The following is a 15,306-nucleotide window of genomic DNA, read 5'->3' on the forward strand; positions in this document are numbered from 1 at the left end:
CAAAACCGAAGGTATAAAAGTGCTCCAAAGGGTCAAATGGTATATATCACTCGACTCAGTTTGACGAGCTGAGGATTTTCTGTATGTGTGTGTGTGTGTTAGGGTGGGGAAAATGATCGATTTTCCAGAACCAAGTTTTTTTGGTTCCTTTTGGGGTCCCATACAACCCCAAAATTACTTAAAGTCGATTGGTTTTGTCTCCGCTTGGCGCATTGCATTTTAAATTTGTATGAAAATTCAAATGGGAAAACCTACTTCTTTGCATTTACTTTTCTAGAAAGCTCAATAATGCTCTCATAATGCACTACATTATGTTAAAGTATAGTATTTTAGATGCCTAACAACTTTGCAAAAGACACTGAAGAGCTAGAATGTCCCTAAGAAGAGCCATAGCTGTTCAAAGTTGAGTATGTCTATTTAAATGCAGAAAATCTTCTTATCTGCCAACATTACCAATGTACCGGCGTCAGTTGGATTCCCATCAGAAGTAACCTGTCGTAACGAGTTTATACACTCAGCTGGACCAAGCAAACAAATTTAGGTCAATATTCTAGGCGTGAATAGAATCTACAACGTGTTTTGAGAGGTTACTTCTGATGGAAATCTGACTAACGCCGGTACACTGGCAGTGTTGGCAGAAAAAATGATTTACAACATAAATTTCGACATACTCAACTTTGAACAACTCTAGTATTTTTCTGGCACACCCTAGCTTTTTAGTATCCTCGGCCAAGTTGTTAGGCATCAAAAAACCTACCATATGAAGTCATGAAACCTATGGTTTGAGCCATTTTGAGCTCTTTAGAATGGAAAATGCAAAAAAGTTGGTTTTTCCATACAAATCTCCATATGAATTTAAAATGCAATGCGCCAAGCGGAGACAAAACCAATCGACTTCCAATAAGTTCAGGGTTGTTTGGGGCCCCAAATAAAACAAAAAAACTTGGTTCTGGCTTTCTGCTATCAAATTTCTTTTTTTCCATATAACGATTCCCCACCCTAGTGTGTGTGTATGTGCAACTTTTCAATCTCACTCGATTTTATCAGAGATGACTGGATCGATTTTAATAAAATTATTCTCAAATCAAAGGTCTAGTTGCCCCTATTAAATTTTATTGTAATCGGATTTTTAGTTTGTATGTTATTTATCAAAAAGTGAAAATCACGACAGTTCATTATTTTAGAAACTATACAACCGATTTGAACAAAATTGGTTTAAACGAACGGGCTACCTAAAAAACCCTTAACTTTTGAATTTTAAAAAGATTTAACATGGGCTTCAAAAGTTATGGAAAGAAAAGTGTTCTGGCGATTATTTAATCTCGCTCATGTTTCTTAGAGATGGCTGGACCGTTAGTGTGTCACATGAATGGTCTAGCTGCCTCATAACACCCTATTGAATTTCACTGTAATCGGACTGTAACTTCGTCTGTAATGTATCAAAATGCGAAAATCAAGTCCTATAGAGTTTCAATTCATCCAGTTTTTTTTAATGATTATTTGTTATATTTTCGAGTGAAAACATTTTAAATTAAGAAGAGTTCAGAACTGTTTAAATGAGATAGTTTCCCAAATCGTAGACATATTTCCACAGAATTTTTATTGATTCTGATAATATATAATTATCCCGAAAAATTCTTGAATACCGCTAAATGCTGGTATACCACTATTACCGGTACAACCACTAAAACTGGCTCATCTACCCTATATGAGTTAAGCGTTCAGCGATCATCGAGCTAAATTTTTCGATTAGCGGATTAGCAAAATTTCAATTGGCGATGCCTATCACTGATTTCACCTGCGAAGCAAGAACACTTTGAATAAACGATTTGCATCTGAAACCAAATGTTCGGGGAAATCCTTGTGAAAAACGAATAAATTATGAAATCTGCGTGAAAAAAAAAAGTCTAATTCCAAATTCCAATTTCCACTTTTGAACTCTTAATGAAACACTCATCCTCTGAATACGCCACTGTGAGAAAAATACGCCACTGTAAGAAAAATAATTGAATAAATCGAACACTATTTGTGTATTTATCTTATCAAACTATAATATGCATAGAAGACCGTTCAACATCGCCATAATGTTATCACATCATTTGAAAGATTTAATCTGATACAATCGTTTCAACGCGCCCTGCGCCAATAAATACCGTGCGTATGCGTTTTCTTCATTCATCATACCTGTTATTCTCCTCCACCTCCAATCAGCTGATTGTGGCCACCCGGATGAAGCGGATGAAAAACATCGCATCGGAGTGCGCGAGAGTGAAACCGGGAGCGCGTGAGCGATTCATCTCGTTGCAGTGAGAGCGCACAGCGCGAACCATTCATGATGATGGGAGCGTTCGTCCAATCAGCGCACCGAATTGGGAGCAAACGAAATGAACTACCGCCCTGCCGTGATGCGAATGCTGCAGTTCTGCTGGCTCTGGCAGCAGGAGAGAGAATTATGAATGAAAATCATACAACAAACACAAAGCCGCATATATGCTGGTGTTGTGTGATGCAAAGCGAATCGAATCGAATCGAATCGAGCTAAGAGAGAGTCGCCTGTGGCTTGAGGAGTTTTCATTCTTGGCCGTTCAGTTCATTTCGGGCATTTGTTATGGTTGGTTGGGTTAACGCAGGTTTGTTTACGGTAGCAAAGAGGAGCCATCCGAGCCCTAGGAGAACCGTACCGTGGTGAAAAAAGGAGTGTTAGGATATTACCGCCTAAAGAGTGTCAGTTCTACAACCCACAAAGCTAGGGCTAATTTCCCGATTTTCCAGTACCGGTAGAAGGGTCCTAGTCGTTCCGCTGTTGTAGTCGAAGTGGTTCGAAGGCGAGATCAACGCGCTTGCAATACGGTCGAAGAGAGGAGAAGACAGTCAGTTCAGTTCGGTTCAAAGATCGCGAAATTCGCAATAAATAATCGCACCAGCACACTGCCAACTTTTCACAATCATTCCGCATACGCCGTCTGTCCGTCGTTCGGATATGGTAGTCTGAGGGCAGTGTTCGGCCGGAGAAGAGCTTTTGGACTTGTTGTGGATAAGTGTGTGGCTTTGCTAGTTCTAGCAACAATAATCAGCTACTTACTGACGACGACCGACTGCGACCACGACCGCGGTGAGGAGAGTTCATTTTTCGCGAATTTTTTGACAGCTGAACGTACATACGAAAAAAGGTAAAAAAAGCTGTCGCGAAAGGAGAGCAGCTAACACAGCAAGCGAGAGCGCGATGAGTGTGAATTTGATGAAGAAGTGATAGATAGAGCGCGCGCACAGGGTGCCTTTGCCTTGAAAGGTAGATCAGTGGAAGAAAGAGTGCACGGCGGCAAGTAAATAAAAATAATACCGTGCAGTGCTTTGAGTAAGAAGATTGTGTGATTGGGGCGAATCCGTATCGATAAGAAACGAAACGCGCAAGTGTCTGTTCAGGTTTGTTTACGATTTTTCCGCGCACTGTTTGTTTGTTGACAAGGAAAGGCTACACGAGCTGCGCCGTAATCACCCTCGGGAGCGACCGCTGAGACGGGAATGCTCCGTGGCTTTTAATGTTTTTGTGGCTGGGTTGAAGCTGTGTCGCGTTTTCTTTTGCGAAAAAAATTCATGAAAACCTCGAATGTGCTATAGCTCGTTTCCTCCCGACGCCCTTTCAATAAAATTGTGGAACAGTGAAAACGTCGACAGTTAAGAAATTCAACCCTCCAATTAGTGGCGTGCCGTTTTCTTCGCTTCCCGGTTTGCTAGAGTAAATATGATATACTCGAGAGCCAGAGCAAATCTGTAAAACACCGATTTCAAAGGGCTTGGCAATTAAAAATTCCTTTAACCGCTGTAGAAAATTACTAATGGAAATGTTTGGTTCACGTGGATTACGTTTGTACGCGAAAATGTCACCGTCGTCGGTGCTTATGTTGTGGAGCACCACGCTGCTGCTGCTGCTGCTGGGTGGCTCGAGCACGACCGTGGAGGCCAAAAGTGTCGAACAACACGAACTGCTGAGCTGCGAGCACGTCAGCAATTTTTTCTCGTCGATCAACGTCACAATCGCGCCGGTCACCAAGAACGAAGGTAGGTACGAGCACTTGGTAGGACCACCGAGTTTAACAGCTGTCCGTGTTTCAAGAAGGCCGAATGGGTTGCCGATATGTATTGGGCACTCGATTGACCAATGCGCTGCTCTTATCACTATTGGTGATTGTTGCTATTGTTGTTGTATACATTCGATTGATGGCCCGATTGATAGACGGCTGCTTTGGCAGAGACCGGGTGGAATCGACAGTGTTTAGAGTTTTATGTCAAATTGGCTGTAAAAGGTGCCCTAGCGCCGAGTTCGTGTAAACAGTGACAAATTGAATTTGATTGCCGGGTTGGGGAGTAAACAGGGCCGTAGATAATCGGTTGTTATGACGGCGAATTTACTTCCGTGTGCTTAGTGTTCGCCTCTAATCTGGATATGGCAGTAAATGAACACGGAATAATACTTCTAGTCGTACAATGTGGTTTTTCTACGAATTTTACTCTTTGTTATAGAAGATTAGTAAATATTTGATGATTTTTGATGAAGTTTCAATTACTTTCTACAGGATTAGGTTACATTTTGTAGGATTTTGATTTTTCGGTTGCGTTTGGAAAGTATTTTTAATACTTTTCAAATGAAAATAAATATTATTTTGTTATCTCTTGAGTCATTCAAGAAGTATATGATTAGAAACACGTTTCAATTACGGATGTATCGATTAAAGTTATCGAGTCACATTCTTAATAATGATGATATTAAATCGGAAAATATCTAGACCTTACAGTCGATACTAAGATTGTGTAGATCAGTTAGGCTATCTCTTAGAAAAGTGACTGATACTGGATAGTGGCACTCATGAGTTTATAAAATTCAGGCCTCTTTTGTGACTTCAATTTCCACAGCAAACAGGCAAGTAGTACACGAGTAGAACTGCAGTACCATGCAATTTTTAAAAGCATTGCATACGTAAATCTTCCCCATTCTACTCACCACACTAAGGCGTGGATTTTTCGTGCTTCCTGTCGTTGGTTGCCTGAGTGGGGGTAGCAAATAGAATATTTTGCGTACTTCCGGTGTGCGTTATTTCTGGGAAAACTCGTTCACTGTTGTGGGGAGAACATAAACGACCCTCATGAAGGAAAGGCAATCGATGAGTCACGTTTCAGTTTGCAGGACACACGAATGATGTAATCAGGGGTTGTACTTTGTGTACCCACAAACAACTTTGCACATGTGGTTGGATAAGAACCGCACATATCACGAATCCGGCCAACGATCGTTTGTCGTAAATGAAGGCTGGGATTGGCCTTTTAAAAGTCCCACAAGCCGTTTTTATTGCGAGCAGATAAATACGTGCAATGGTGGGCTTGATGATTGTCTTCTCACATTGTTCAGCAGAAAGGATACTAAAATTAAGCTGTAAAAAATTACTCACAGAAATCGAATTATGCTTCGACTTTCACACAGACACAGGCGCTGCCATGTCCTTCGCAGCGTGTGCTGGGAAGAAAAGTGCGATAAACCCCCGGGAAACAAGTGTCCCTATCGGCAATTCATAATAACGTCGTTTTGAGAATGAACAACGGAGCGAGGAAAAAGAGATTAGCAAAGTGTAGCTTTTTTTTGTTTCGCCGTCCGAAGAAAGGAAAACAGTGGGTTCAGGTATCTGGCCGACAAATCTAGCACTACAAGTTTGAAGTGTGTTGCTACAAAAGAAAGGTGCATAGGCAATGTCGGGTTTAAAGGCGCAGCCGAAAAGGGGCCGATCGACAAAGTGACCAGTGGAATAACTGTCCCTGATTTTTTGCTTGGCTGGCTCTACTTTTTGCTGGGGTTTAATCGTACTTTTTTATCAAATAAACAAGGCTGGGATCTGGAAGTAATGCTTTCATCTGCGTTTTAAGCAAAAGCTATGTCATTACACGAGTAAGTGGGTTTTCCATTTTCTGCTTAGTCGCTAGAAATAAAACACAAAGCAGCCATGGACGCTTATCACAAGGCGCCATCTTTATCTCTTTATCTTGGCTGATGGTGGTTTCAAGGGAATCTGGGAAGTAAAAATAGATTCAATGCGTAAATATATGTACGCCCCAGCCGCCATAATCGGTAATTATACGGGACCAAACATCGGACAGCTCTGGACACAGAAAGACAGCTCGGATGTGGTCAGGTATTCTCGGAAAGCGACGATCCACGAGTCGGACTTTTAATCAGACAGATAAGATTCTGTCGCCGGCCCCGTCCGGCTGTGTTTATCTTATCAATAATTAAAATTGCGCAATCGCTAGATCGGTCCCACTTCAGCGTCCTGGCTTTACGTCGTAATTTGAGCTACTATGCGAAATCGTGTCGCGAGTATTATTTTCTTTCTTTAGCACAACAAGCTACGTCGTTTGACGCTGTGCGGTAGCTTCGCAACAGTCGCAACTTTTTACCAACCAATGCGAAAAAAATCTGCAAATTTGGAAGTAAGTTTTATGATAAAACTTGCACTTTAGTGAATTTACCCTAAAACTCGCGAGTTTTACCCATTTAGACTGTAGCCTGAAAACAAAACGACTGTTTTGCCTTCGGCGTGCTTTCACGTTCTTATCTGATCAACTGACGCAACGCGTCTTTTGTTTGCTTTTATCGTACATCGACCTATCTGTCCCGAGCAGCTATCGATGTTTTCGATTTGCACTATAGTGATGAGTTGGAAGTAAAAAAAGGTGTAATATAAAGCTGTAGGACTTACGGCTCGAAATTCAGCATGTTTAACTGGAGTTGGGATACCCTAGTGGAAACCTTGATGCGTAAAATGAATTTTGTTTTGAATTGTTTTTCAAAATTCCTAAAGTGGATGTCAAAGAACTCCAGTACCCCTTTTTCTTTGATATATGAAAAATGCTTCTGAAACCACACCGAGTGATAATTTGGCGATATGTCAGGGCAAAAAACTATCACTAATTATAATGATCCCAGAAATTGGCATAATCTAAACATATCAAATATCGGTGTTTTTTTTGTAATCCGCAATTTATTGGTATCGCCATCATGGTTCAATACCAATTTTACTCACGCATATCTTAAAGTATTAGTATTAAAACCTGTTTCGTTCGACATGATAGAGAAATTAAATCAACATAGTAATTAAATTGTGCACATATACTCAGCTTTGATATACCGGTTGTGTAGTTTTTTTTTCGAAATTACAGCTCGGTGCTGAAGGACGACGAAAGAGATAATCAAGTACTTTGATTCGAACTCTGCTACCTCCACAACATAGAGGGCTTGTTAGCAAGTAGCCATTTAATTCCTAATTGCACGAAAACATATCTATGCAATAATAAACTTCCATTTTAATATAAACATAAAGAGCATGTTGAATGTTTTAGTGATATTTTGAAATAACCCTGATTAGGTGGGAGCGGCAAATTCGAAAACGGAATTCGATTATTCAAATCAATTCAATAATAATTTATCTCTCGGCGGTGTAGAATCATGTATAATAAAGGACATCACTATATTTTTCCACCGGTGCTTTGCCTTGTTTGTCCACACTCAATTTCAATTGTGTAAATTTACATTGGATTTAACTATTACAGCAAATTATGACTAGCTGCAAAGGTATTCTAAAACCATAGCAAGTGAAATCTAGTCAATGTTTCAGCCTGATTGGCCCATTCTTCAATTTCCTAAAAGAAAGTATGTATTTGAGGCACTTAAAACACACAGGAATACAGTTCGAATATATCGAAAACATCACTGGAATAAAAGCAGTATAAATATTTCCGTGCCACTTTCTGTATCTCTTCCCTGCTACTAACTCCTACCGAATCTTTCGCCCAGAATGTAACAAAATTTGATAAACTACATTACATAAACAGTCACAATGGAGCTATTTCAGCAGGCCCAGGACAGAGTAAAATGAATACAAGTGCAAAAACTTCATTTATTAGAATTAGATATATTACCATAATAATCAAAATAGTGTCAACACTTACCGTTCAAGATTCATGTACCAGAGTATTCAAGCGCGCTCGATCTTTAGACAGCTTTATTTCCACAGTACTAAGTGTCAATCATTGATTTTTGAGAAAAGTCTGCATTCATCATAAACTTTGTTGACACTCTTTGAGACACTTTCTTCTAACCTATGATTCTAAATTCAATCAGTTTCATCCATGTATGGAATCAATTTTAAACAAGTTTGGAATAAATGTTTGCTTCGCCCTTTTAGGCTGAATTTGAATTATTTACTTTTTTGGTTCTTCCTCTCGTTTGAATCAGTTACTTAATTTGAACCAAATTTAACATCATTTCCTTTCTTTATGGATTACAGGAGCGTTCTCAAGCATTTTAGTTAATTCAGAATATGTACCAAGTTTGTTTCGTCCGTTTGTTTCAGGGTTTTTTTTTATAAATTTTAGGACGAATTTTTATTTTCTTCTGTTTCTTTTGTACGTAAAAAGCATTGTTCAGTCCTTTCTTCAAGTTTTGTTTATATTTTTTTTTACTTCTTCTGTCGAATTAAAATGTCTTAAACCATAATTTTTATTGCTATCCTTTTCTAGCATTCAGAGACGTTTCGCAACCCTTTTAAATTTGATATATTTCATTTGAGTTTTATGGTTTATAGTTGCTTTTTAAGTTATTAGAATCTAATCAGAGATCATTTTTTTAGATGTATTATTTTTGGTTTAAAAATTTCTCTGCCGCTTCGAATGTTTTTTTTTTTCGATTTGGGACTAATTTCTGTTGTGGCCTTTCCGCTGTTTTTTTTCGTTATCGTAAACTTTCAAAGTGCATTTTTGAATATTTTGCTTCTGGGTTCTCTAGCTCTCAGGAGCGCTTCAGACAATCGGCTTCCATTTGTTAATGATATGTAAATTTTCTTACTCTGTTATTATTTTCGATTTTCTCAACTGGATTGGGACAAATGGAACCTTAAGGAGTTTATAGTACTTTAGCTTATCTTCAAGAAAATGTATTGACATCATGATTTCACTTGCTCCTTTTTAACCTATACGTTATTACAAAAGTTCACATCAATGGACAACGTAATTCTAATTCCCTAACAAAAAAAACCTATACGTTCTTGAAATTATAGAAAAATTAATTTTTAATTCTAGATGTGATATGACTTTGTAAGGAAAAGTCCTGGATATATATTACCTTCGGCAAAAATGTGTGTTTTGTGTGCCTTAATAATTCCTCTGAACAATACTTTCATGTAAAATGCGACTAACAAAAGTTAAGTACAAAAAACTAACTTTTAAGTAAGTTCCATGTAATATTCATCTTTAACTTTGTACCAAAAAAAGATAGGATTTTCATTTGTTCGACAAAGTTTCATATTTTTGAATCTTCTACAACTTTGCTGAACAAACTATTCTTCTATCTCTTAACACAAAAAGCTATTTTTTTTTGTTTTTAGTATAGTAAACTTTTCATACTTTTTGACAATTTGTGATTATGCGGGTCATTCATACAAACAATTGTTCCGAAGACTTTATTAAGCTAGGATGAAGGCAAAAGGCGTTATGGAACTAAGTTCCACTTTTTGCCTTATTGGACCACTGTGCTGGTTTGTGATTCTGGTGTAAAAATCAAAGCCGAAGTGTATATCGCTATTTTAAAGAACCTAGTGTTTTCCTGGTTAAAGACCAACTTCTCTTAAAATCAATACGTTGTTCTAAAACAGGGTGGAGCGCCATATGACGCGTCAAAGCGGACTTAACGATAGCTGATGGAAAACATGAAATTTTGGTCGAAAGATTTATGGCTTCGAACCTCGATTCGTTGGATTATTCGATTTGGGCATATTGTGGAGCACAAGACTGCAAAACATCCCAACCTAGTATGAAGGCTTTGATACCCGACGACTACGTTCGAAAGGTATGCTCTGCTTCCGGCCGTTGTCTTGAGAATGTCAATAATAAAAATGGAGTACACATCGTGTAAATTTATTTGAAAGAGCCTAATAAAGATAACTGAGCTAGAAAATTTTAAAATTACTACCTAAAGTAGTTGAAAATTAAATATGAAGAAATACATAAAATTTTCGCATTTTTTCCAGCCGCACCCTGTAATAATCACCGTTAATTATTATTTGATAGTTTCACAAACATCTTCACTCTTCTCTGAATCACTATCTTTGTTGTTTTCATCTTCGTGAGTCAAATTTTCTGAATTATCCACGGCAATTCGAGTAGCAAAATTCTTGTCCCGTATTTTGAATTCCATATAGGCCATCTTAGGATCCGACCAAGCCAAAGAAAATCTCATCTTGAAAAAATAAAGTGAATTGTGGTTACGGGAATAGAATCTGATGATAAGTAAATTTGATAAGTATATTTTCGAGTAGCAAGCTCAGCGGCAATTTTGGTTATATGAGTTTAGGTATAAAAATCACAAAAATATTGAATTGGGGCAGAATATATAACTTCCATAGCTCAGAATCGAATGAAACGAACGTCATTTGACTTTCCGATTTTAGTTAGGTTTATATTTGAGCAGAAAATTTGCGTCGACAATTGTAGTATGGATTACAAGAATAAGGTGAATTGGGGAAAATAATACCATCTACAGGACTTGGATTTAAAAGATATCATCACCGTTGGATTCCATGAAATTTTTACATGGAATGAGTTCAATTTTGAACGGTATACTGAGCGGCGTTTGTTGTTGGACGGCAACCATATTTTATGTAACGCTCATAGGGTTGAGGGGGTATCCTTGAACGTTACGATTTGTTACATAGAGGAGGGGAAGGTTGAATCAGCGTTACATAACAAAATTAGACCTGTGCGCCGACCATATCACCGGCGGCGGCGGCGTAGAAAACATTTTACCTCGGCGGCGATCGGCGCGCCGGCGTGACGCCGTTAGCTATTATATTGCGCATAATGTGTGCTTTTGTACTCTCATGTTCGATTTTTTTTAATTGAACGTTCATAAATAAAAATGTATGCGTCAGAGTTGTAAGAATGTCAAAAATAGAAATAAAATTGGTAAGATATCAAGTAAACAAACAATTGAATAACCAGAAAATAATAAACCAAGCAGAGAAAGTACAAACAAGTGTAAATCCCAAGAAAAATCATCAACGAGCCCACAACAAAAAATTACATGGAATACTGTTCCCAGAGACGTTCAATTTAGGAAAAAAGATAGATAGTTTTTTGATATGTTGATTTCGATTAACCGTAGACCTTTGGGAAAATTCGATAAATCTAACGTTAGAGAGTCATTTTTAACTTTCATATATTTTGTTAGGTTACCCATGGAATAACTGAAAAAATGGGAAACTCTTTTCAATCGAATAGAGTTCTTCGGTAAACACCACAGTTTCTTCATTTTCTATTGCGTGTTTTGGGATAAAACTGACCAGAGGTGAAGCATTAAGTCCTCCTCGGGTAACTGTGATTGTGTTGGTAGGAGCAACGAGGTTTCGTTAAGACTCCTCCCTCTTGACAAAATAAGTCTTTCTTATAATAAAACTGTTCTGAGGAATATTAATCCTCTCCAGGAAATTGTAATTGGCGGTATGGGCACGAGGAACGAGGTTTCGATAAGGTTCCTTCATCTTGACATAATGGCCAGAGGGGAACGTTAGGTGTAGTCTCACTCCTGGGAATTGTAATTTGGCAATATTGGTAGAATAGTAAGAGGCTCGTTGTAGTAGAGCAGTAAGCTTGAAACGAAAGGGTAAACTCTCTCACACAAGCACGGATATAAATGAAAAGTGTACATTTACTACCAATAATATGAAGTGCGGAGTACAGAAAACACCTGGCCAATGTCACAATAGATCAAATGTCTCTGGTCGCACAGAGGAAAAAAAATAAAAATTAACGAGAAATCAACAAAAAATATAGTCGTGCTTGAAAATGTTGACGAAAAAACTATCTACAAAAATGTCTGTTTCAGCGCAATTTGATCAACTATTTAATTTGCGCAAAATTTTTAGTGAATTCCCGCATTTTGATCTCCAAAAAAAACTTTGTATTCTAAAGAAAATTACCAAATAATTAATGAAAAAACACTAGTCATTTTTCATAAATTTTTTGAACATTTTAAGACTTCTCATACGTTTGCATAAAAATAAAAAACAAATGTTATGATAACTGAAACAATTTTCTCGAAGCAAACTGACGAAGCAAATCACTGATAATGACATTGATATTTTTGATTTCATTCGATAAAAAAGTCTGAATATTTATTGTCAAATATTGTATCAAATTTCCACAAATTAAGATAATTTACACTTAGGAACATTCGTAAATACACGCTCAGGAGAGGGAAAATACTTAACGAAGTGTTACACTGCGTGAGGCCACCATGCAAAATTGCATTACGTAGGGGTGAAGGGGTATTGAGAATTTCCAAATTCCGCATTACCTAATACCTATACGAGTGTTCCCTTATCGGCTGTGATTTGCGCTATTTCTATAACCAGGAAAAAATCCAGCATACACAATCACTATCGGCGCGGTAAAGATTTTCTCGGCGGCGCACCAAAAATTTCTTTGGCGGCGCGCCGAGTCCAAATCATCGGCGGCGGCGGCGTGCGTAAAAGTGTCGGCGGCGGCGGCGTGGCGTGGCGGCGCACAGGACTAAACAAAATGAGCATTTTAATTATGCGAATTCTTCTACAGCGTTACGTAATTTCTATGAAGGGGTATTCTCATTTATTCACAAGAATCTCGAGTGAAAATTCCCAGAATTCCTATAACTTGATGACGAAATCGTAAGATAAATTCTTCCAACTGAACCTTCTCATTGATCTCTATTTTGGGAATCTACACTCAGAATTTTCAGTGTGTAAGCTTGTTATTGTTCTTCAAAATCATCGCGAACTAGCTCAAGTGAATCTGATCGTTTCCAATTCTGCGAATCCTTTAGGGTGGAAGATTTCGAATCCAATGGACTCTCATTACACGATTCTGTTAGCCAAAAGGCAGAACAGTCTAGAGGATTTTGTTTTCGGTTTTTTTTTTATTGGGGATGACTACCATTCCAATGTGAGGAACCCTTGGGAATCTATGCGAAACTTAAGAGTTCGTCCTTCGCTCCGCTTCCCGGTTTCCACTGTTAAGGACCATCCTGTTGAGATTTTCTGGTGCGAAATGATGACGAAATGACATCCACCTTGTAAGCCTCATTCGGCGTCTTCTGGGCTCGTGATTATTTCTTTGGTGCACATTTTTTAAAATTTGCACTAACATAATTCTGATGTTCTGATGCGGCATTCAAAAGTAAACGTAAACAAATACACTGTCTCCAAAAATAAGTTATTAGTTACACAAATTAACGCAATACTAAAGTGCAATTCCACAATAAAACGGGCAACCAATTTGATTGACCGTTTTGATGTGGCTGAAATGTGGCTGGATAATTTATATTTATTTGCATAGATAATTGCATTTTGTTGCTCATAGAAACGTTTATGCAAAGTTTCGGCCAAATCAAAAATGACCAATCAGAATATATTAAAACTGGGACATTTTTCGTGGAACTGCTCTAAAGTTTGAACATTTTCGCTTTTTTTCTGCCGCACTCGGTATATTCCAAAACATGGTAGCAGCGAAGCTCTGTTTCTATGACGAAAAATCCATTATTTACAAATTATTCCTAGTAGGTTGCGGTTTTGAAGTGTCTGCAATATTCCGCACTTCAGTCATTAGTAATTTTTTTTTGTTCATCTATAATTTATTTGACACGGCACAAATACAATTTAATGTTTAACGGCGCCAATTATATCTGGTAGATTACTTTCTAAAGTATCCTCATAACTAAAAGCAAATTTTTTATCCTCGCTGCCGACTACGAGCTGAAACTAAATCTAACTTAAAGCTATAATATTTTGCATTAAAAGTACTGGTTTACTGTATGATGGTTTTCATTGCCATAGGTAAGCAACATATTAAATTTGTTCCGCTGCTGGGCCAAGATATTACGGACTGGCATATTGGGTTGTTTCCATCGGGCCTTGAGAGTATCGTGCGGGTCTGATTGCTGTTTCCGGATCCGGGGTCTTAACGTGTTCTTGTCGTTTGGTTGGATGTAGGCGGAAGGGGATAAGACTAAACTGGGGCGTGGATGGATTTCAGGAAAACGTATATAAGGGACATATAGGATAGGTCACGGCTCGCCAAGACATCACGAACAGGAACAGCCGACTGCCTACCTTCGGCCTGCAGGGAAGCTATTAATTTAGACCTGGCGTCACGGTGTACAGGGCATGACCAAACAACGTGCTCTATGTCGTGATAACCATCACCACAGGCACAGATACCACTTTCCCCGAGCCCAACACGACGGAGATGCGCGTCAAAACTATAGTGATTGGACTTAAGCCGGGACATCACGCAAATGAAATCCCGACCTACATCCAACCCCTTGAACCACGGGTTCGTCGACACCTTGGGGATTATGGAATGTAACCACCTTCCCAGTTCCCCTCTGGTCCAAGCATTTTGCCAACTGATAATCGTATTCTGACGTACAAATGAGAAAAATTCATTAAAGACAATTGGTTTTTCATAAATTCCACCGTTTGTTGCGCCCACCTTAGCCAAAGAGTCCGCTTTCTCATTGCCCGGTATCGAGCAGTGAGAAGGGACCCACGCTAAGGTAATCTGAGTAGATTTTTCGGATAAAGCACTCAGATGTTCCCGTATTTTCCCCAGGAAATACGGAGAGTGCTTAACATCTTTCATCGATCGGAGAGCCTCAATGGAACTGAGACTGTCCGTGAAGATGAAATAATGGTCCGTGGGCATTTTTTCGATAACCCCTAGGGTGTACTGAATTGCAGCCAATTCTGCGACGTAAACAGAAGCAGGATTATCGAGCTTATGGGAGACGGTTGAATTGTTATCGAAAATACCGAAGCCAGTGGACCCATCAAGAAGTGATCCGTCAGTGTAGAACATATTGTCGCAGTTGATGTTTCGATATTTATTGGAAAAAATTTTGGGGTTCTGCTGCACGCATAAATGATCCGGGATTCCACGAGTTTCTTCTATCATGGATGTATCGAAAAATACAGTAAAATCAGAAGTATTTGATAAGTTGACACGATTTGGAATATTCGAAGAAGGGTTAATATTTTGGGACATGTGATTGAAATACAATGTCATAAAACGGGTTTGAGAATTAAGTTCGATTAACCTTTCAAAATTTTCAATCACAGGACGGTTCAAGACCTCACATTTGATAAGAATGCGAGAAGACAGGCTCCAGAAGCGGTTTTTAAATGGTAGTACTCCAGCTAAGACCTCCAAACTCATCGTATGGGTCGACTGCAT

General features: G+C 38.6%; 1 protein-coding gene across 1 annotated transcript in view; it reads left to right on the top strand.

Annotated features, from left to right (window-relative positions):
- The first annotated feature begins 2,577 nt into the window (after positions 1-2,577).
- Positions 2,578-15,306, top strand: part of LOC129721343 (division abnormally delayed protein) — a 295,108-nt gene continuing 282,379 nt past the window's right edge. Inside the window, exon 1 of the mRNA XM_055673793.1 lies at positions 2,578-4,059. Coding sequence (XP_055529768.1) covers positions 3,837-4,059 — 223 coding nt within the window. The 5' untranslated portion in view covers positions 2,578-3,836. The remainder of the gene's footprint in view (positions 4,060-15,306) is intronic.

The sequence above is a fragment of the Wyeomyia smithii genome, chromosome 2 (assembly GCF_029784165.1).
Source record: "Wyeomyia smithii strain HCP4-BCI-WySm-NY-G18 chromosome 2, ASM2978416v1, whole genome shotgun sequence".
NCBI lineage: Eukaryota > Metazoa > Arthropoda > Insecta > Diptera > Culicidae > Wyeomyia > Wyeomyia smithii.